General features: G+C 54.5%; 1 protein-coding gene across 2 annotated transcripts in view; it reads left to right on the forward strand.

The window, feature by feature from the left end:
* The window catches only part of NINJ2 (ninjurin 2), a 72065-nt gene extending 52238 nt beyond the window's left edge, over positions 1–19827 (forward strand). The window contains exons 2-4 of one of the 2 annotated variants that reach the window (XM_055568246.1): positions 18180–18318; positions 18878–19053; positions 19476–19827. In XM_055568246.1, the coding sequence (XP_055424221.1) occupies positions 18180–18318; positions 18878–19035 (297 nt within the window). In that variant the 3' untranslated portion in view covers positions 19036–19053; positions 19476–19827. Of the gene's footprint in view, positions 1–18179; positions 18412–18877; positions 19054–19475 lie in introns of both variants that reach the window. The other variant, XM_055568235.1, reaches the window with a different exon arrangement.
* Positions 19828–21851: the final 2024 nt, after the last annotated feature.

Here is a 21851-nt window from a genome sequence, read left to right on the forward strand (position 1 = left end):
GATGTCACTCTGCCGAGGAAAACCTTCTCACCGCTCCCCAGGGCTTTCAGGATAAAGTCTAAGTTCCTTACGGGCCCTGCCCCATCTGCCCCACCCCCAACCCACCAGCCTCACCTCCCACCTTCGGACCACCTCCGAGGACCCTTCAGTCCTGGGCTGAGCCCACCGCTGCCTCTCTGAAGGCAGACTGCTTGGTAATCCTGGTTTGTCTAATATACCAGCTCAGTGACCACGGGTTCAGTTACTGAACCTCAGATTCATGGGTTTTTATGAGAATGAAATGAGTTAATGTAGAGAAAGGGTCCGGCACAGGGCTTGGCATGAAAATCTGCTGTGAGGGTATATGCTGATGTTACTATGATCACGTGCGCACTTAGTCGCTCAGCCGTGTCTGACTCTTTTGAGATCCTGTGGACTGTAGCCCACCAGGGCTATCCATGGGATTCTGTCCAAGGGATTCTCCAGGCAAGAATCCTTGAGTGGGTAGCCGTTCTCTCCTCCAGGAGATCTTCCCAACCCAGGGGTCGGATCCCCGTCTCTCTGCAGGCGGGTTCTTTACCAGTTGAGCCACCAGGGAAGCCCTGTTATTTCAATTATTTGTATTCAAATAGGTTTACTTTTTACATGATCACATTCACTGATCTGTTATGACTTCTGGATTTCACATTATGTATACAAAGGTTTTCCTCAGTCTGAGATTAGAAAAATATCCAGTGGGCTTGTCATTTAAAGGAGTCTGGGACAGTAAAAAAGTTGGCTCAAAGCTCAACATTCAGAAAACTAAGATCATGGCATCCAATCCCATCACTTCAAGGCAAATAGATGGGGAAACAAAGGAAACAATGACAGACTTTATTTTCTTGGGCTCCAAAATCACTGCAGATGGTGACTGCAGCCATGAAATTAAAAGACGCTTGCTCCTTCGAAGAAAAGCTATGACCAACCTTAAAGTGAAAAGTGTTAGTCACTCAGTTGTGTACGACTCTTTGTGACCCCATGGACTGTAGGCCACCAGGCTCCTCTGTCCATGGAATTCTCCAGGCAAGAATACTGGAGTGGGTTGCCATTTCCTCCTCCAGGGGATCTTCCCAAGCCAGGGATCGAAGATGGCTTTCCCACACTGTAGGCAGACTCTGTACCCACTGAGCCACCAGGGAAGCCCTAGACAGCATATTAAAAAGCAGAGATATTACTTTGCCGACAAAGGTCCGTCTAGTCAAAGCTGTGGTTTTTCCAGTAGTCATGTATGGATGTGAGAGTTGGACTATAAAGAAATCTGAGCACCAAAGAATTGATGTTTCTGAACTGTGGTGTTGGAGAAGACTCTTGAGAGTCCTTTGGACTGCAAGGAGATTCAACCAGTCCATTCTGAAGGAGATCAGTCCTGGGAAGGACTGATGTTGAAGCTGAAACTCCAATACTTTGGCCACCTGATGTGAAGAGCTGACTCATTTGAAAAGACCCTGATGCTGGGAAAGATTGAAGGCAAGAAGAGAAGGGGACGACAGAGGATGAGATGGCTGGATGGCATCACTGACTCGATGGACGTGAGTTTAACTAAGCTCTGGGAGTTGGTGATGGACAGGGAGGCTGACATCCATGGGGTCGTAAAGAGTTGGACACGACTGAGCAAACTGAACTGAACTGAACTGTGGAGAGTCCACTGCCGTACAGCCCCTCTCCAGCCCTCCCTCACAGTGCTTCTTCTAAGTTAATTCAAGATGTTTTTAAAGGGGAGGCCTGCCTGTGTCTACCGTGTGCAAGGCCCAGGGAAGGAAGAACGCGTGGCCCTTTGGGAAATGGATGACAAGTAGCTGTTGTTTCCTGTCTGAAGCCATGGGGCCTAGGCAGGTCACCTCACTTCATAAACTACAGTGAGTCCCCTACACAGGAACCTTCAAGCTGTGAACTTTCAAATATGTGAACGTGCGTTCACACGTCCAGTCACATAAGTTAGTTCACGTGTCTGGCGTACTTTTCAACGTACTGTCCTGTAAGATCAAAAGTGTTTATTTATTTTTGTGTTTGTTTTTTATGTAGTCTTTGTGCGAGAAGTATTATAAACCTATTACAGGACAGCCGACTGTGTTAGATGGATATCTAGGCTCGCTTTTTTGAACTTAACAAACACGCTCTTGGAGGAGATCGGGCACGTTCAGGGTGGTATGGCCGTGGACTCGAACACGCTCTTGGAATGGGACTCGTTCCTATGTCAGGAACTTACTGTAAACAGCTTTGTTTGTCCGTAAGTTGTTGACCCTGAAGGAGTTCACAGTCTAATGAGAGAACAGACCAGTCAGCAGACCGAAGGTATCATCAAAGGCCTCTGGGGGGTGGGGGCCAACATCCTTGCTGGGAGGAGGTTCAGTGGGTGGTGGCGAGTCGGGGTACAGAGGACATTCTCAACGTAGGGACAGAAAGTGCCATCCTGATTCCACAAACACTTGCCAGCACCTCCTGCCACCTCTGCCCACGGGCCCAGGGTGCAGCGCTGGATGGAGGTAGAGAGGTGGAGACCAGCCAGAGGCCAGGGTAAGGAGCTGGACCAAGGCAGCAAACCCAGCTTCTCTCCCAGTTCCAGGACTAAACTAGTCAGATGGTCTCTAGGAAGTGACTTCATTCCTCTGCGTTCATCGCTCATCCTTACAACACAGCCTCAGCTTGTGTCCTGAGGCAGCTGCGCAAATTCTACTCGATCACACATGTGCAAACATTCTGCCCTGTACAAGGTAAATATTTGATGCCCTTGGGCACTTTCTGCTGCTAATTGGTGACTGGAGTTGTTTCTGCCTGGGGGCCGTGTGTCGGTTCAGCCTGGCTGCTTTCCCTAGGGCTCAGGCCTGCTTCCTGAAGTGAGGGCAGGGACCCCCACTGGGTCCACAGGGACCCAGACCCCCATGTGTACACCCCCTCCCGTGTCCTGAGTCTCCACTCCTGGTTCTCCCGGTCTTGCTGTTGACCCACATTAGGACTCTCCTCTGGCACCTTTAACAGGACAGAGCTCCTTCCCCCACAGGAAGGGCCCAGGCTCCGCCCCCAACAGGTTTTAGCAGCAGGACTACCTTTGGCACAGGGCTCTCTCCTTCCCTGTCTATTCTACCGTCTGCCCAAATTAAGGGTGAAAAGGCATGAGCCTAAAGGTGAAAGGTCATGAGCCTCTTCCACCCAGATCTCAACTCCTCTCCACACCACTAGAGTCCCATGAGCAGCGTCCTCCGGTGGGCAGCAGTGGTTTCTTCAGCCCTGGAGGGTCTGGAGGCCTGAAGACCACTGCCGAGGGCAGCCCCCACCCCCGGCCCCCACAATCCAATGCAGAGGGCTCCTTTAGGGGAAGGGTGCTTAGGGGGCATTTGTAAAACCTGAGTTCTGGTTTCAGTGTTGGCGAGTCGTGTGACCCGAATGGTTCTCCTGGCCTCTTTGGTCCCCAGTTTCCTCATTAGAAAGACGAGAGGGTGGGGCATAGGGCTGAAACAGATGCCCTGTTGGCAGAAAGAAGAGTGCATCTTTTGAGGCCTTAACGTGAGGCCAGCACTTCTCTCGGAAACATCTCTTGCCACGTCCACCCCCGAAGGCGTGTGTGTTTGTGTTCTTGGCTGCTCCCTGGTCTGGGTGCTTGGGAAGGGAGCCTGGGGCCTCCAGCCTTGCGGGCACCATTAGAGAAGAGAGCACATCCCTAGCCACCAACAGGAAGGGTTAAGCACAGAACCAGATCTGGTTGGGTTAGCTCGCCTCTGGAGCCCAACCTTAACCCGAGATGCTGTGAAGAGTTGCCTAGCTTCCCAAGGCTGGTGGTCCTCCCAGTGACAGAAATCCCTCAGCCTTTTCCTTGCACTCGCGAGTAGGCTGGGCATGGCAGCCCACTCCAGTGTTCTTGCCTGGAAAATCCCATGGACAGAGGAACCTGGTGGGCTACAGTCCATAGGGTCGCAAAGAGCTGGACACGACTGAAGCTACTTAGCATGCACGCAAGCGAGCAGGCTGGGCTGGCTTCAAGGGGCTGCTCAGAAAGGCCAGCACTGAGAAAGGCCCTGTGCTTGGCTGAAGGCCATCACCATCTTGAAATTCTTAATACATTTTGTACCAGGGATCCCTCGGGGTTACATGAACACCACTGAGACAGTCCACTAGCCTCTCCCCCTAGGAAGCTGTTTCCCAAGGCAGGGCTCTGTGACCCCCAGACGAAGGACATTCTGGAGGACTCTTCTCGTTCTTCACGATCCAGCCGAGATGGCCTTCAAGTCCACAAGAGCTCCTCCAGGCTCCCCAGAGGGGTGGTCCTCTGCTTTCCTGCTTCGTTCCTCTCTCCCACAGCGCCCACACCTCTCTGTAACCCAGCCCAGGCTCCCCACCTCCAGGCCACGCCCCCTGTACTCTGACTTCCTCAAAACAGAGAGATGCTCAATACACTTGTTGACTGAGGAAAGCAAACAGAGCTATCTTCTCAGGACAGGGCACAGGGCACGGAACACAGTCGGCGCTCAATCAGTGCTGCTGACTCACGCACTGAGCAGGCTGGGGCACCGCACTACATGGCCATGCCCGCCCTCAACCAGGGCATCACACAGATCGGACCGTCATTCTCTCCCCTTCCGACCTGGTGAGGAAGGGTAACCCTAGGGCAGCAGAGCTGATTTACAGGGTTTCTTTGTGTGGAGTTGGAAGACTTACTCCCTCCCCATACCTGGGTCCCAATTCCTAAATGCCCTGCCAGAAGGAGTGTTAAGAACCCCCGACACTGGAGCTTCCCCAGTGTCCAGCCAGTGGCTAAAACTCCACGCTCCCAGTGCCGGGGGCCTGGGTTCAATCCCTGGTCAGGGAAGTAGATCCCGTATGCCGCAATGAAGGTCAAAGATCCTGAGTGCTGCAACTAAGACCCAACACAGCCAAATAAATAAATAAAAATAAATATTAAAATAAGAACCCCCAACACTTGGAAAGCCCTTTAAAGCTTGCAACCTGCTTTCATTAACTTGCTCCTCAAACTGTCCTTTGGTGGTTTAGTCCCTAAGTTGTGTCCAACTCTTGTGACCCCATGGACTGTAGCCTGCCAGGCTCCTCTGTCCATGGGATTCTCCAGGCAATACTGGAGCGGGTTGCCATTTCTTTCTCCAGGGGATCTTCCCGACCCAGGGATCAAACCCACCTTTCCTGCACTGCAGGTGTTTCTTTACCAACTGAGCCACCAGGGAAGCCCAAACTGTCCTGTAAGTCAAGACAAATACTTAAATATCAACTGTGGGGTGGTTGTTCTAGCATTTTTTCCTTTTGCTGTGTGTGTTCCTTGAGGAAGAACTTGGAAATACAGATAGAGCCCAAAGAATAAGGATACCTCCATCTGAGCATCCAGCGATGACACTGTTAACATTTCAGTCCAAATCTCATGAGATTCATTTCCACACATGAAATACACCTTTCAGAACAGGATGACACTGCACTGCTTTGCCGTCTTAGCACTCCCAGTTGCGTAGGAGGCTAACAGAGGTCGCTGGTCCCGCAGATGCTGGGGGCAATGTTGGAGCCTGACTCCGGTGTCCTGACTCTGAGGCCAATGTCCTTATCTTTGAACCCAGCTGCTGTTCAGACTCCAAAGGAGCAGGAGGGACTGATGGCCCTGGACTCGGAGCCCCAGCGAAGAAGGGTTTGCTCTGACCAGGCTTTGGGGAAAAGACCCCGAAACCACCCAGGTGTCCCACAGCTCAGCACAGGCTGCTCAGAGCTGCTACCTCCGCACATCTGGACTTTGTCCGGCAGTAAATAGCTCCAGGGATATGGGGTCAGCTGTCAGGTGGGGTCTGCAGGGAGCACGTGCCCAGTGGCAGGCACTGACCCCAGAGGGCAGCTGGAGATCTGTTTGGTGGCCTTGGAGGGCTCGTCTCTTTGTATTTTTAGAAAAAGCGAGGGCACAGCAGTGACCCAGCAACCGCCTCACTGCCTGCGCACCACCCTGGGCTGTGAAAAGGGGCTGGCAGCCTGGGTCCAGGCTAGTGGTTCAGGGTAGGACCAGTCGCCTGCCCACCTTTCCTCCCTCCTTCCTCCCACTCTCCCTCCCTTCCTCAGCACCTGCTGGCCAGATACTCAGCTGGGCACTAGAGGCAAGATTTACTCAGGGCGCTGGCCTTCCACTGTGATCCACGGGGCCACAGAGTTGGACAGGACTGAAGCAGCTGAGCACACACACACACTGGCCTTCCGCGAAGGTGGTAAAAGAATAAGAGCTGACCAGAGGCTTACCGAACTTCCCAACGCAGGTTCAATCCCTGGGCAGGGAAACAAGATCCCACATACTGTGGAGCGACTCAGCCTGAGTGTCACAACTAAAGAGCCTGCAAGCCACAGCTGAGACCCAAGGCAGCCAATAAATATTAAAAAAAAAAAAAAAAAAAAAAAAAGAGGCATGGTTTCCTCATCGGCAGCCAGAGTCTATGTAAAAATAAATAAAGAACGTTAACAGCAGGAACTCTGGCATCAGACAGTTCTTATTGTTGATCAGTTGCTAAGTCGTGTCCGAATCTTTGCGACCCCATGGTCTGCAGCCCGCCAGGCCTCTCTATGCTCCGTGGTCTCCCGGAATTTGCTCAAACTCATATCCATTGAGTCAGCAATGCTATCCAACCATCTCATCCCCTGTAACCCTCTTCTCCTCCTGCCCTCAATCTTTCCTAGCATCAGGGTCTTTTCCAATTAGTCAGCTCTTTGCATCAGGTGACCAAAGTACTGGAGCTTCAGCTTCAGCATCAGTCCTTCCAATGAATATTCAGGGTTGATTTCCTCTAGGATTGACTGGTTTGATCTCCTTACTGTCCAAAGGACTCTCAAGAGTCTTCTTCAGCACCAGAGTTCTTCAGCACTCAGGCTTCCTTAGGGTCCAACTCTCACACCCCTACATGACTACTGGAAAAACCATAGTTTTGACTATACAGACCTTTGTCGGCAAAACGATGTCTCGGCTTTTTAATATGCTGTGTAGGTTTGTCATAGCTTTCCTTCCAAGAAGCAAGCATCTTTTCATTTAATGGCTGCAGTCACCAACTGCAGTGATTTGGGAGCCCAAGAAAATAAAATCTGTCACTGCTTCCACTTTTTCCAGACAGACCAGGGTTCAAATCTCGACTCCCCTGTCTTTAGCTGTGTGACCTCAGGCAAGTTGCTTAATTTCTCTAAATCTGCATGTCCCCTCTTAAGGTCTATGAGAAGGAATTGAGATAACAGATAAACATGCTTAGAAGAGGGCCTGGAATGTGATAAGAGCTGGAGAAATGGAGTTATGGAAAGAGAGGCTGTACATGTGGAGCATTCTGGAGCTCGGGCTGTCCCGTGTGGGCAGCAACCCCGATGGGTCATTCCCAAGGAGCCCAGGGGTTTGGGTGAGGATGGGCCTGGGGCTTCCACAGCCCTTTAGCCGATGATCTGGTCGATTTCAGCAGCGGCTCACCCTTTTAACCACACACTAGCTCCTCACAACAAAGGAGCTGGAGGGCTGGCATCCTCTCCTTTTGCCAAAGAGGAGGCTGGGAAGCAGAGGGTCTTGTGAGCTGCCTGAGGTCACCAGGGGAAGAGATGGCACCCCAGGCTCCAAGTGCAGAACCGCCCGTCCCCTGACCTTCATCTTTTTTAGACCCCGGCCCATGACACCAGAGCCTCTGCTCAGGCTGCAGGAGCTGGGGCCGGGAGCTGTGATCCTAAGGAGGGAAGACGGCTCTGCTGGGCCTGGAGGGAGAGCGGGTGACTCCTGGGGCTGGGGCAGCAACAGACCTGGCAGTTAGGCTCTGCGCCCAAGGGGGCACATGACTCAGAGCTGGCTAATTTTTTTTTTTTTACTTTTGGTCACACTGTGCAGCCTCTAAGGGATCTTAGTTTCCCTGACCACTGATGTAACCCTCGCTCCCTGCGGTGGAAGCAAAGAGTCTTAACGGCTGGACCACCAGAGAAGTCCCAGGGCTGGCTGACCTTGAGGGTCGTGTGCACCTGGCTTTGATCCATGGGCACCCAGTGCCCACCCTCTGGGTCTCACCTGCTTGGAGTGGCAGCTGGGCAACAGCAGTGAGAACAATAGCGTCTCCTGCCCGACACCAGGCACAGCCCACCCCAGAGACAGTGGACACACACACACACTTACAGAGGTTGTGAAGTCACACCAGGGCCGCATCAGGAGTGGGCACACCCATGGGACACCACCTCCTGTCCCCGCAGACAGCTCCCTGTGGGAGGTCCAGGGAGCGCTGCTTGGCGGTCCTGCCTCCTCAGCCCCTTCTGAATGAACACAGGGGTGACAGAGCCATCATTCTCATCCAGTGCGCCGGGCTAGGCGCCGATTTCTGGGACACAGCAGTGAGCAAGACAGATAAGTCCTTGTTCCCGTGAAGCTTATCTACTGGAGTGGGACTAAAAGGCCCTGCTATCTCCCTTTCTGCTTCCCCCTTTAGGCGCTTGATTCTCTGCTAAACCTTGTCATGTTAGGGGACAGGGGGAGCAGGGGTATATGGGAGAGGCAGGGACCTCTGGACATGCCAGGGAGCTGAGGACATGTTGGATCTTGGCAGGCTCTGCTTATGGCTGGGTGGGGTGGGAAATTCACCACCTTCCCTTTTCCCATCTCCATGTCAGATATGATCTCCCGATGAGGTCTGCTCCCCTGGATGGCGGCCAGGGACTGTCGGCACAGCCCTCGCGGCTTCTGACTGCCTGAGCTTCCAAGGAAATAATTCTCACCTTCTGCAAACGTATCATCCAGTGGGAAGGTACAAAATTAATGTGCACTGTCGTGTGGAATGTTGATATTTTGCTTTATGACTTTTTAAAATTGGAGGATAGCAGCTTTACAATACTGTGTTGGTTTCTGCTGTACAACGTGAATTAGCCATAATTATATATATATATATATGGCTTCCCAGGTGGTCATAGTGGTAAAGAATCCACCTGCTAATGCAGGAGACACAAAAGACGTGGGTTTGATCCCTGGGTTGGGAAGATCCCCTGGAGAAGGAAATGGCAACCCATTCCAGGGTTCTCGCCTGGAGAATCCCATGGACAGAGGAGCCTGGTGCGCTACAGTCCATGGGGTCGCAGAGAGTCGGACACAACTGAGGACTGAGCAGACACATATATATACGTATGTAATTATATCTCCCCTCCCTCCTGAGCCTTCATCCCCCTTCCTATCACTCTAGGTGAAGTAAGTCCGAAAGAGAAAAACAAGTACTGTATATTAATGCACATATATGGAATCTACACAATGGTACTGATGAACCTATTTGCTTAATGATTAGTTGTTCTGAGAGTCGTTTTCATTCACCTGTGTGTTGCCTCCCATCTGGACTCAGGTCCACCGCAAAATCTAAGGTTCTGCAAAACCAAGAAAGGCTCTGTAAATGTTTGAGTGAAGACATGAAGACAGTCTGAGGGTGAACAGGTCAGGCCTTATAAACAGGGTGGGCAGCACCTGGCCCTGGGGACTGGGGTTGGTGGTCTGTGCTGCCAGCTGGAGTCAAACGCAGGGTTGGATTTACACCCTGTTCAGTGAGAAGAGCTGGAAAGATTCCCTCTGCATCCTTCAGACTAGGGTACACCTCTGAGGGGTTTCCAGGGACTGAAGACTATAATGGGCTTCCCAGGTGGCTCAATGGTAAAGAACCTGTCTGCCAATGCAGGAGACGCAAGCGATGTGGGTTCAAACCCTAAATCCAGAAGATCCTCTGGAGGAGGGCATGACAACCCACTCCAGTATTCTTGCCTGGAAAATTCCATGGACACAGGACCTGGGAGACTACAGTCCACACGGTTGCAAAGAGTCAGACAGGACTGAGCGACTGAGCATGCAAGCAAAGACTGTAGGGGTTAAGGACACAGGCTCCAGAGCCTGTCTGGGTTCAAATCCCAGCTCTTAAGATCAACAGCTGGGTGATCCCAGGGCAAAAGTACTGAACTGTTCTGAGCCTCACCCATCTCGTCTGAAAAATGGGTCTTGTTAAAAGAATTCAGGGACAGCCGATGGAAGGAAGGGTCTAGCACAGAGCTTAGACGGTGGCAGGCATGTGAAGCGCCAGCTTCAGTGTGGTAGCGCGGAGTCGATGGACGGCACTCACACTTTAGCCGCGTCAGAATCCCCTGGAGGCTTGTGAAAACACAGATGGCTGGGTTCCAGCCTGCATCTCTGACTCAGAAGGTCTAGGGTGGTGTCTGAGAATCTGCATTTCCAACAAGTGCCCAGCTGCTGCTGCTTCAGGGACCACAATTTGAGAACCACGGGTGTGTAACAGAAAAGAGAATTCGGGTGTAGGGTTCTGGCGCTAGGACTGTCCCTTATTATCTGGTGACTTTGGGCAGCTAATCTCTGAGTCTCAATATCTTCACGTGTAAAACGGGACTGTTAATACCCACTTCACAAGAATTCCCTGGCAGCCCAGTGATTAAGACTCTGGGCTTTCATTGCCAAGGGCCCAAATCCAATCCCTGGTCAGGGAACTAAGACCCTGCAAGTCGCCTGGTGTGGCCAAAAAAAGAGAAAAACCCACTTCATGGGGGTCAGCCTGGTATATGGTATTCTCAATATTCAGTTATCATTGTTTAAATTCTGGCCAGCGTGTTGGTCCTGGAAGGATGGGGTGGGGTTACCATGAGCAGAGGTGGGTCAGGAGGGCTTGGGGAATGCTGCCAAGAACCCCAAAGCCGGGAGCAAAGTGCCGGGTGGGTCTCAAAGCCCCAGAGCAATGTGTTTATTCGGAAAGAACTCCTGCTCCACTTCTTTGGCAGTTTCTGTGTGGCAAATCCACACAGAACCCTGGTGGGGGTTGGGGTTTGGAGAGTGGGGGAGTAATTTGGCTGCACTGGGTCTGAGTTGCAGCACGTGAGCTCTAGCCCCCGGCCAAGGATCGAACCCGGGCCCCCTGCATTGGGAACTCCGAGCCGTACCCACTGAAGCGTTAGGAAGTCCCTCTAACCCCCTTTTGTCAGAGAGAAAGTCACCTCACCTCAGCGGGATCAGCGGCCCTCCGGCCCAGCCGCGCGGTGCGCTGCCGCCCCCTGGCGGACGAGGAGGCGCTGCACACCCTCCCGGGACGGTCTCCGAGCCGAGTCCGGAGTGCCGGCGGCAAGGCCCGCGGGCATCTGGGGGGGGGGGTGGCTGGCGCCTCGCAAGGCTGCGCCCCCGGCCTGAGAGGAGACTCCTGGACCAGTTGGGTGTTATTACGGGAACAGCCCGCGGACACCCCACCCCCGGTGGATTAGAGACTGTTGACTTTTAAGGGCGAGACCCATTGCGCTTGGCACAGCAAGGCGGCAGGCTGAGTGCCGGCCCCAGACACAGGCCTCGGGGCTCTGGGCCTTTGCGGGCTTTGGCCTGAAGACCAGTGGCAGCGGCCAGCCTGAGTCACTGGTTCCCTGAGGCCGGGAGAAAGGGCTACCCCTGGGCCAGGGGTTTCAGTTTGATATTCACTGTCCAAGCACCACGCCCCTCAGCCAGCAGTTCTTGGGTCTGCAACCCCACCCTCAGAGATCCCTTCTTTTTTAGCCTTTTCTGGAAAAACTCCTTGAAGTAAACCCTTCATATAAAAAAATTCAATGCTGTCATCATTTACTGTGCCTTTAATGTGGGCAAGCCACCAAGGGGACCCAGGACCACGAAGATGCATTCCCCCTAGGAAAGCAGGCACTGGAGGGGCCTCCTGGAGAGGAGGGTCTAAGAAGGGAGGGCTGACCTGGGGGTGGGGGGCCACGGGGAAGAAAGGCCTTCAGCCCTGGAGGGAGTAGAGCTGGCGGAAGGGTGGGGTGTGTTCAGGAACGGTGAGTCATGTGGTGTGGCCCAGGAGGGAGGGTGAGTCTCGGCACAGGCTGGAGAGGGAGGTGGGAGCCAGCCAGGCAGGGGGTGGGTGTGGGGGAGTCGGGTCTGCACAGCAGGGAACCCAGGGTAAGTGGGCTTGTCTGAGAATCTCCCTCCCTGAAAGAGGCTCCCCGGCAGGTGAAGAGAAAGGTTTCCAATGGGATGGGCTGGGATGGGTGTGTATGAGTGTTTAGTGTTCTGACTCTTGGCGACCCTAGCGGCCTTATGGACTGTAGCCCGCCAGGCTCCTCTGTCCATGGGCTTTGGCAAGGATACTGGAGTGGGTTGCCATGCCCTCCACCAAGGGATCTTCCCCACCCAGGGATCGAACCCACATCTCTTACATCTCCTGCATTGGCAGGTGGGTTCTTTACCCCTGGGGCCACCTGGGAAGCCCGCCTTGGGTGCGGAACCATTTCAAAGATGGGTGTGAGGGGCTGCTGAGATGACAAAGGGGAATTTTGAAGTGTGGGCGGGGCCAGGCCATGTCAGAATCCAGCACTCAGATGCCTCTCCGCCCACAGGTGGGAGTGTGGGCCTGTGTGGAAGGGACTTCCCTCTCATCTCCTCCTTGCTCTAAGGCTTCAGTCTTCAAAGCACATTCACCCACATTATCTCATTGATCTTTTCAACAGCCCTCTGAGCTAACCAGGGCCTGCTGCTGCTGCTACTGCTAAGTCGCTTCAGTCGTGTCCGACTCTGTGCGACCCCGTAGACGGCAGCCCACCAGGCTCTCCAGTCCCTGGGATTCTCCAGGCAAGAACACTGGAGTGGGTTGCCATTGCCTTCTCCAATGCATGAAAGTGAAAAGTGAAAGTGAATTCGCTCAGTGGTGTCTGACTCTTCGCGACCCCATGGACTGCAGCTTACCAGGCTCCTCCGTCCATGGGATTTTCGAGGCAAGAGTACTGGAGTGGGGTGCCATCGCCTTCTCCGAACCAGGGTCTATTATTCTCATTTTACACACGGAGAAGCTGGGTCCCAGGTGAGACAGAATTATAAATTCTGCTTTATGTTAATCATTGGCCTCCTGGGGTCCATACTTCTTTTTCTAAAAATACTGTATTTACTTTTGGTTGTGCTGGGTCTCCAGTTGCATTGAGCAGGGGGCTACTCTGTTGCGGTGAGTGGGCTTCTCATTGTGGTGGCTTCTTTTGTTGCGGAGCACAGGCTCTAGGCACTCAGGCTTCAAGAGTTGTGGCCCACGGGCTTCAGTTGCTCCACAGCAGGTGGAATCTTCCAGATCTGGGATGGAACCCACGTCCCCTGCGTTGGCACGCAGATTCTTATCCACTGTACCACCAGAGAAGTCTTGCATACTGTGTTTTAATTTTTGTTGTTGTTGTTTTATGATAGTTCAAACACTCAGAGGGGTCAAAACCCAAAGCATCCAGATGAAACTTTCTCTGTCAACCCTATTCTCTCCAACCCCTCCCGGGTCACCTCTTAGCAGTGTGAACTCTAGCCTTTTGATTATGGGTGTTGGGCCCTTTCTGCAGGGGCTCAAGGCACAGCCTGCTGTGACCAGAGGAGCCCAAGGCAAGTGTCGCCCCAGGAGGGGTGTTCTAGCTCCCCTGAGCAAGTGTACATTCGGTCTTCTTTCATCTGCAGCCACATGAGTCTGTCTTTAGATCCTGAACTCCTTGGAGGCTGGGAGTCTATCTTCTGGGAGGCTGAAGTGCAGGAGTCACAATTACAGGCTCGGGCAAATAGAGAACTGGCATAAAATCTGCGTTGCCAAACCTTGAACAGGTTACCCAGGCTCTCGGAGAGCCTCCATTCTTCTCAACTACAGTAATCACAGGTTTGATCCCTGGGTCAGGAAGATACCCTGAAGAAGGAAATGGCAATCTACTCCAGTATTCTAGTCTGGAGAATCCCATGGACAAAGAAGCCTGGCAGGCTACAGTCCACAGGGTCGCAAAGAGTCAGACACGACTGAGCAACTGACCGACCAACCAACCTAAGGGTGCCCTGACCAACTTCATGGGACTGTGTGAGGACTGGATAAGATGACTCATGTCCAGTGTTTAGCCGAGTCAGGCGTAAGGTCTGTAATCTGTAAGAGGAAACTGTTGTCATCCCCACTGCCGGGACCTACTGTGCAAGCCCATAGTAGGACAGACCCAGGCACCTTTTCACACTTAACCCTGACAGAGGCTGAGAGCTCACAGGTGATAGGGTCTGCATGGGGGCTCATTGTTAAGATGGCTCATTATGTCAACCTTGCAAACAAAGAGGAAATCACAGTGATCCTTGAGACTGACCAAATTGCCCAAATGGCATCCTGTTATCTCACTGTGCCTATCTTCTCAAAGCTGCGAGACCACCAGATTCCAGACCTCCGGCTACGTGACCATCCCTTTGGAGAACTTCTCATTGGTGGGGTATAAGAAGGACTCTGTCAGAAAGGGAGGACGCTGGTTCTCCTTAAGAGTCAGTCACCCTGTCTTTTCCCTCTAATAATTTTCTCTTTTCTTGCCTGACTGCCCAGTTTGCTCTCTTCTTCTCTGCACTTGCCTTACAGCACCTCATTAAAGGTGAGTTGGCATAGTAGGTCACCCCAATCCACACACCTGAATGAATCGCTCTTCCTGGGCTAGGATCCGCCTTTCCCCTTTTTGAAACCAGCCTGGCTCTTTGCCATCTCCTGCCAGGTGGCTTTTCTGGGTAGTCGGGCATCTTGAGGCCAACACGGGGCCAACAGCCCATGGCTCCTCTGGGCCTGTTGTGTCTGACGCCCTGTGTTATAGCTGATCCACAGGGAAACTGCCATGTGGCTTTTCTCAGGGCTGACTGACTCAATGGAGGGTCACCCCTGCCCTGGAGCTGCCTAGGGTGAGTGACTCAGGGCCTCTGACGCTGGCCTGGTGCCCAGCCACCTGGACTCTGCCTCTTAGAGAGTATATCCCTGGCCCCTGAGACTCCACTCAAAGGAGGGACTTCCCCGCACCTAGACCACCCTGGCTTGGAAGGGACATAAGAAATCATCTATCCTGCCTCCCTCATCTCGCAGATGAGAAAGGGAGCTGGGTGATGGGAATACTGAGCTTGTCACAGAAGCGGGATTTGGACCTGGCCTGCCTCCTGTGGTTCCCACCAGCTGTCACAAATCCTCCTCTCCTGGCCTTCCCACCAGGTCTTCTCCTCCTCTCAGGGCCCCCACTCCGGCCTCCAGTGGGTGGGCTCCAGGTCCTAAACTCTCTGAGCAGGGCATCCCATGGCTTTTTGGTAGGACAGTTACTTACCCCCTTGGGAGAACACTCCTGTAACCTCGTTTCCAAGAAAGGGCAGAATGATCTCTTGAAGCGGGCGGCCCCCACCGACCTTACTGTCTGTCAGTTCAGTTCAGTTCAGTCCCTCAGTCGTGTCTGACTCTTTGCGACCCCATGGACTGCAGCACGCCAGGCCTCCCTGTCCATCACAAACTCCTGGAGTTTACTCAAACTCATGTCCATCGAGTTGGTGATGCCATCCATCCATCTCATCCTCTGTCCTCCACTTCTTCAACCTTCAATCTTTCCCAGCATCAGGTGGTGGTGGTGGTTTAGTTGCTAAGTCGTGTCGGACTCTTGCGACCCCTGGACTGTAGCCTGCCAGACTACTCTGTCCATGGGATTCTCTAGGCAAGAATACTGGAGTAGGTTGCCATTTCCTTCTCCAGGGGATCTTCCCAACCCAGGAATCGAACCCAGGTCTCCTGAATTGCAGGCAGATTGTTTACCAACTGAGCTATGAGGGAAACCCACCCAGCATCAGGGTCTTTTCAAATGGGACAATAAACAGCTGCAAAACTGTGTTTACTTTTCCGCTCAAAAAGGCATTCCTTCCCTATCCAACCCAAGTTTCCTCAAGAAACAAAAATACAGGCCAGCAAGGATGAAGGGATAAATAACCGTCTGGCGGAACAATGGAGCGCAGTCCACGGCTTCAAGGGTTGGAACCCACACCAGCCTGGGGAGCTGGACTTGGCAAGCGGACTGGGGACAGTGCAGTCTGAAGCGGACCGAGAACAGGGCGAGGAAGAGTGCGCGCCCGGCTGTGCCCGGCGGCGTGGGGCGCCCGCGGCCCGGGGCGGGGTCAGCCACCCCCCACTCTCCACACCCACGTGGCCTTGATGCCCAGAACGCCGGGCCCCAACTTCGTGTCAGCAGAGCCGGCCTGGGTGCTCAGCCGGCGCGGTGGGCAGGCTGGGGGCCGCGCATCTCTAAGGAGGACCCTGGGGTCTGGGGCCCCCCGCGCCCCCCCGCTGTCCTGGAGGAACAGTGGGGTCGCGAGGGCGGAGGAGGGCTGAGACAGACGCTGAGGGCCAGGGGTTCCTGTGAGACCGACCTCAGATGGGAAAAACGAGGCTCGGAGATCTCTTTCTGTCTCACTCGGACGCCTCTCGAATGGCATTAACCCCCCGTTTGTGGGTGTGGAAACTGAGGCCCAAAGTGGGAGGCCCAGAGCCGGGGGGTGAAGGGGGGGGCGTCTAGGCCCTGGCCCCCGCCCAGAGGAGCCGGACAACTACAAGGGCCATCGGCGGCCCGCGCCCACCGCGCCGGCTCCTCAGACCCCTGGGCGCAGGAGGGGCAAGGAGGGGCCGGGCCGGGTGGGGAGGGCGCGGGCACGGGCAGAGGAACTGAAGTGACTCAGGCCGGTGCGCGCAGGCCGGGCCTTTGTTCCCGGGACGCCCGGCCTTATTAAAGGCCCAGCGCCCGAGGCAGGCGCGCGCCCTGCGGCCGTCCCCGCCCACCGGCCGCACTTCTGGCGGGGCCTGGCGGGTGGCTAGGGTGGGAGGGGGTCGGTCCTGGGCTCCTGGCTGTCTACAAAAGAGGAGCATCCATTAGGATTCGGGGGTTCATCCAATCGGATCCTCAGGCCATAGGGAGGGCCCCCTCTGGTCATTTCAGCCATCCCTCTGCCTCAGGGCAAGGCTGCACCTAAATCGTCCAGAAGAATTTAAGAAAACCCTTCCCCTGCTTTTGGGGATTCCCCAGGGGCTCAGAGGGTAAAGCATCTGCCGGCAATGCGGGAGACCTGGGTTCAATACCTGGGTCCGGACGATCCCCTGGAGAAGGAAATGGCAACCCACTCCAGTACTCTTGCCTGGAAAATCCCACGGGTGGAGAAGCCTGGTACATGGGGTCGCAAAGAGTCAGACACGACTGTTACGGGGACCCCTTGCTAGGCACCGCCTCCCCGAGTCTCTCAGCCGTCTGTCCTCTAACCACAGTCCCCACCTTGCAGGGTGACTGGCCCACCCAAGTCAGCATTGGGTCATTTCAACCCCTGTTTCACACCTTTGGTGGGTTTTAGGTCAGCCGAGGCAGACCTGGGAACAGGCTCCCATCCTAGCCTTTGTGAGGACAGGTTTCACACCAACCCTGCCTTGTCAGTGGATTCCTCAGGGAGAAACACCAAACTGTACCCCACCCCCCAGCGCCCACACCCCTGCTGCCCAAGCTGCTCCTTCGGACTCGAGCGCCACCACGTGGACATGGGGCAACGGTGCCTTGCGGGACCAGAACCTTTCAACATGTCTCCCCGGCTCTGGGCCCTCATTAGGCCGTGCATCCATATCCAGCGCCATCCTAAATGAATGGCCTCAAAACGTGCCCAGTTCTTTTGAGTGACTGCAGGTTGCCTGCAGCATTCCGTTTGCCCCTGCCCCCACAGCCCTGCTTGTGACCCTCTCTTTCAGAGTAAGTGGCTTCTTGAGAATAAAACTTCATCTTAATATTTCAAAAGCAAATCAAATGTAAATTATGCATCAATAAATTCTAGCTAAAAAGTAATAACAAACAAATGAATTCTTTTGACCGGCCTGTATTCCTGTGTGCATACATGCATGTTCACAGACATGTGTATGATGGGCTGGGTGTGACAGCTGGGGTGTGTGTGCCCGAGCAAGGCTGTGGCTCCAGGGGTCCCCACGAGGTCAAGTTGGAGCAGAACCCAAGAGCGCGCAGCTCCTGTTCCATCTGTGGCGCTCTGCACCCTGCCTTGGGGCCCACATCGTTCTGGGAGAAGAGAGGCCTTTTCCTTTTCCACTCAGCCTCAGAACTCCTCATCCTGTCTTTTGCAATGCTCTCCTCTCAGGGGAAAACAGAGGTGGTGATAGTGGTAAAGAACCCACCTGCCAATGCAGAAGATTCAGGTTCGATCCCTGGGTTGAGACGATCCCCTAGAGAAGGGATTAGCAACCCATTCCAGTATTCTTGCCTGGACAATCCCATGGACAGAGGATCCTGGGGGGCTTAGGTCCATGGGGTCACAAAGAGTCAGACACAACTGAAGCGACTTAGCACACCCCTTCCCAGCCTCTCAACCACTTCCCTTCCGGAGCCTCCCGGGTAAGCCTGTATTTTGTCCCCAACAGCCTGGGAGCCCCAGCCCAGGGAGCAGCCCACTCATCAACCTGAACCGTTATGCCACCAAGAAGAGCCTGGCGGAGAGCTTGCTGGACATGGCGCTCTTCATGTCCAACGCTGTGCAGCTGAAAGCGGTGCTAGATCGGGGTCCGTCCTCCTATCACTACTTCGCCCTCGTCACCCTCCTTAGCATCTCTCTGATCCTGCAGGTGGTCATCGGAATCCTCCTCATGGTCATGGGTGAGGAGCCTGGGCCTGGAGCTGGCCTTGGGGGGTGGGTGGGAAGAAAAGTCCCGAATGCCTCCCTGTCACACCGTGCATTTGCACAGTCTTACACTAACCTGCTGTTAGCCCTGTGCACCTTCAAGTGCCCAAGTAACAACGACACAGTGCAGGCAGGCACTCTGACCTACCTCCTAGCATCCCATCTAGTAGCCAGTACAATACCTGCTAAGTGACTGTGCTCACTAACTCGTAGCAGCATTCCTTAGAGCGTGCATTCCCCACTCTGAGAAGACCCAGTGTAAGTTTCCAAAATCGGCTCTACTGAGTACCACATGAACACCCCCACGTGGTCAGTGAGGGAGAAGGCATTTCAGCACAATGGCCACCAACTCCTGATCTCTGAGGGGCTGTGGTGGGGAAAGCTCCAGGCTGTCATCCCCCCACCCCCAGGCCATCATTTGCTTCTCCCTCTTCTCCACAGCTCTACTGAACCTTAATGAGGTGGAAAAGCAGTGGCGACTCAACCAGCTCAACAACGCAGCCACCACCTTGATCTTTATCACTGTCATGATCAACATCTTCATCACAGCCTTCGGGGCACATACGATTGGGCTCCTGGCTGCTGGGACCCCTCTCTGAACACGGCCTGGAGCCCAGGTGAGGGAAGATGGGAGGTGCACAGGTGGCCCTTCTCACCTCTGCGGGTTTGGGCTGAGAAAGATGCTCGCCAGGCAGAAAGGGAAGAATGTAGACCTGGGGCAGGGATGAGGTCATGGAGCAGAGCATGGGCTGGGACTCACCAAAGTCCTCTGCTCTCTCCTCCCAGGCTGAGCTTCTCTGCAGCCCGGCAGGGTGGAGGCTGTGGTTAGTGGGGGAAGAGACGCAGGTGTTCTCCTTGACAGAGTCCAGGACCATGGGGAGCCAGAAGGCAGCACAGAGCCTCAGGCCCTGCTTCAGGTTCAGATCCGAACCCGCAGTTGCACCCTGGGAAGGCACCAGGTCGATTGTGTGACACTTGGGCCCGAGGCGCTGGTTTGGCCTGGCCTGCCCTTCTCTTCATCTCTTTGCTTCCCCTACAGGTGCTGGGCCTGGAACTGCTTCTCTCCCCCTTGATCTGCCAGGCTGAAGGGCACAGCATACAGCTTCGGGGAGAGCTCCTAGACTTGGAGGGCAGTGTAGACACCCCTGCTTCCTACCCTCGGCGCTGGAACAAAGATGGGCTCTTCTCCCAGCTTAAGCTGGGCCTGGAGTCCTGAGCTCGGACTCGAGTACCACCCACCTGTTTCCTGGGCCTCGGGCATGCCTACGGAAGGCTGGGTCTGCCCAGCTTAAGGACTCTGCTTCTCACCCCACCCTGTTCCTTCCCTCTGCCCCAGCCTGTTTTCTCTTTTCTGTAGGATGGAATGATTTCTCTCCATAAAGCTTTCTGCAGATCCACCGTGAGTCAATCTTTGTGTCTTCAATTGTGAAGGCTCAAGCACCCGGGCGGGCGGCTGTTTCCATCTGTGTCCTGGAAATGGCTCAAAGGAGCAACCCCAAGCCTGGAGGGGGAAAAGGCTTTTAAGTCACTCCCTCTCCTGTGGGTTCTGCTCTGAGTCAGGTTTCCCTGCTCAGTGCCTAGGGTAATTACCATCTGCTGCATTAGCAGCAGACCAGTCTCCTCTGGATGCTTTTTGAGAAGCTCCAATTGGCTGCCTCTGGGCTTCCCTGGTGGCTCAGACAGTAAAGAATCTGCCTGCAATGCAGGGGACCAGGGTTCTATCCCTGGGTCAGGAAGATCCCCTGGAGAAGGGCATGGCAACCCACTCCAGTACTCTTACCTGGAGAATCCCATGGACAGAGGAGCCTGGCAGGCTACAATCCATGGGGTCGCAAAGAGCTGGACATGACTCAGCGACTAACAAATTGGCCGCCGCAGCTTTCACAGCAGCACCCTCTCTTGGGCATGTGCTTAAGGAATACAAACTAATTTCAATCTCTGCCTAGATCAGATATGACCAGGATGGTCCCTTTGTACTGTAACACATCAACAGGGCATGCCCAGCTTAAACACAGATGCTTTTCGATTGTCCGCTCTCTTAGAATAAGCCACACCTCAGCTCCTCACCCAACCTTCCTGTGTCCATCAGCCTTTCTCAACCGAAAGCTCCAACCTGCATGAATCTACTGCATAGGAAATGTTCCTCAGACAGGAACCTCGTGGTCCCCCTCCTGAGTAAACCACACCACAGGGAAGGCTGCCCGCCCCCCCCCACACACACATACAGGTGATGAAGGGTGATACGGAGAGTCCCTGGCATGTCCACTGGAGGCCTCAGAGCTTAGAGATGGCCGCGTGAGCCTGGGCCCTCTGCCCAGCCCTCTCCCACCCTGATGGGCAATAGGAAAACACAAGGGCATTTTGTTTTCTGAGACTTTGCTGTATTTAATGCTTTCCCTCCCCGCACCCTACACATTTCCCTACCGAGTAGGGGCCGTGCCAGGCCCCCTCCATTAAGGCAGACGGTGTGGAGGTAACAAACGCAGAATGCAAGGCACTGGCTGGGGCAGGGAGGTGGCAGGCTGGGGAGGGGAGGCTGGGCAGACACCTGTCCTCAGGAGGAGTGAAGCGGGAGGACCATCTGGGTGGACTCAGGCCTTGCTGGGCAATGCCCAGGGATAAAAGTAGCCCCAGAAAGAAACCTGGCACCCAGGCAGCTGCGGCTCTCATCTACTCCCTACAGTCCTTCCCCAAAGGCACGGCGTGTGAGCCAGGACCATAAAAGGCCATAGCCTGAGGGCAGATCGAGCATCCACAAGCCACAATCTATTAACCGAAAAGTCTGTGTCCTTCCTGATTTCTTAGGTGGGAGGCAGGGGTTCTCGTCAACCTCCAGAAGGTTCTCGAGGGGCTCCATTCTCCCGTAGGCCAAATTTGTGCTCTGCCTGACCACGGGGCCCACCAGGCAGACCCTGCAGTTCCACACACCGAGACCTGGACTCCATCACGACATTGAGCCTGGCCCAGTGGACTGGCCTCCTGGGTCCCACCGCCCCTGCTCTGGGCCCTTCCTTGCAAATGCTGGGGTTTTCGAGGCCGCGTCCAGGGCACCGGTGGTGAGTTAGAGCAGTGCAGAAGGCAGCAGCAGTAGAAACATCCCCAGTCTAGAGGCGCCTGGGATCATTAGTGCAAGAGAAGTGTGCGATGCGATCTAGGTGACAGAAAGGGTGCCCCAGGCCCCAGAGGCCGAGGGCTGTGCTCCCTGAAACGGCTTCACTTTCCAGTCCTGCTCCCGTTCTGTGGACAGAACAACATCCTCGCCTCACCTCCCCAGACCTTCCCGCCTGGGGCCCCGTTCCCCAGTTCAGAGGGTCTTTCTCCTCTTCCTCCCTGCGGGGCGGCAGGAGGGGGCTGGGCTGTGAGGACTCAGGCTTCCCACTTCCCTTCTCATCCCTCCCCTTGGACCTCACCCCTC

The sequence above is a fragment of the Bubalus kerabau genome, chromosome 1 (assembly GCF_029407905.1).
Source record: "Bubalus kerabau isolate K-KA32 ecotype Philippines breed swamp buffalo chromosome 1, PCC_UOA_SB_1v2, whole genome shotgun sequence".
Taxonomy (NCBI): domain Eukaryota; kingdom Metazoa; phylum Chordata; class Mammalia; order Artiodactyla; family Bovidae; genus Bubalus; species Bubalus kerabau.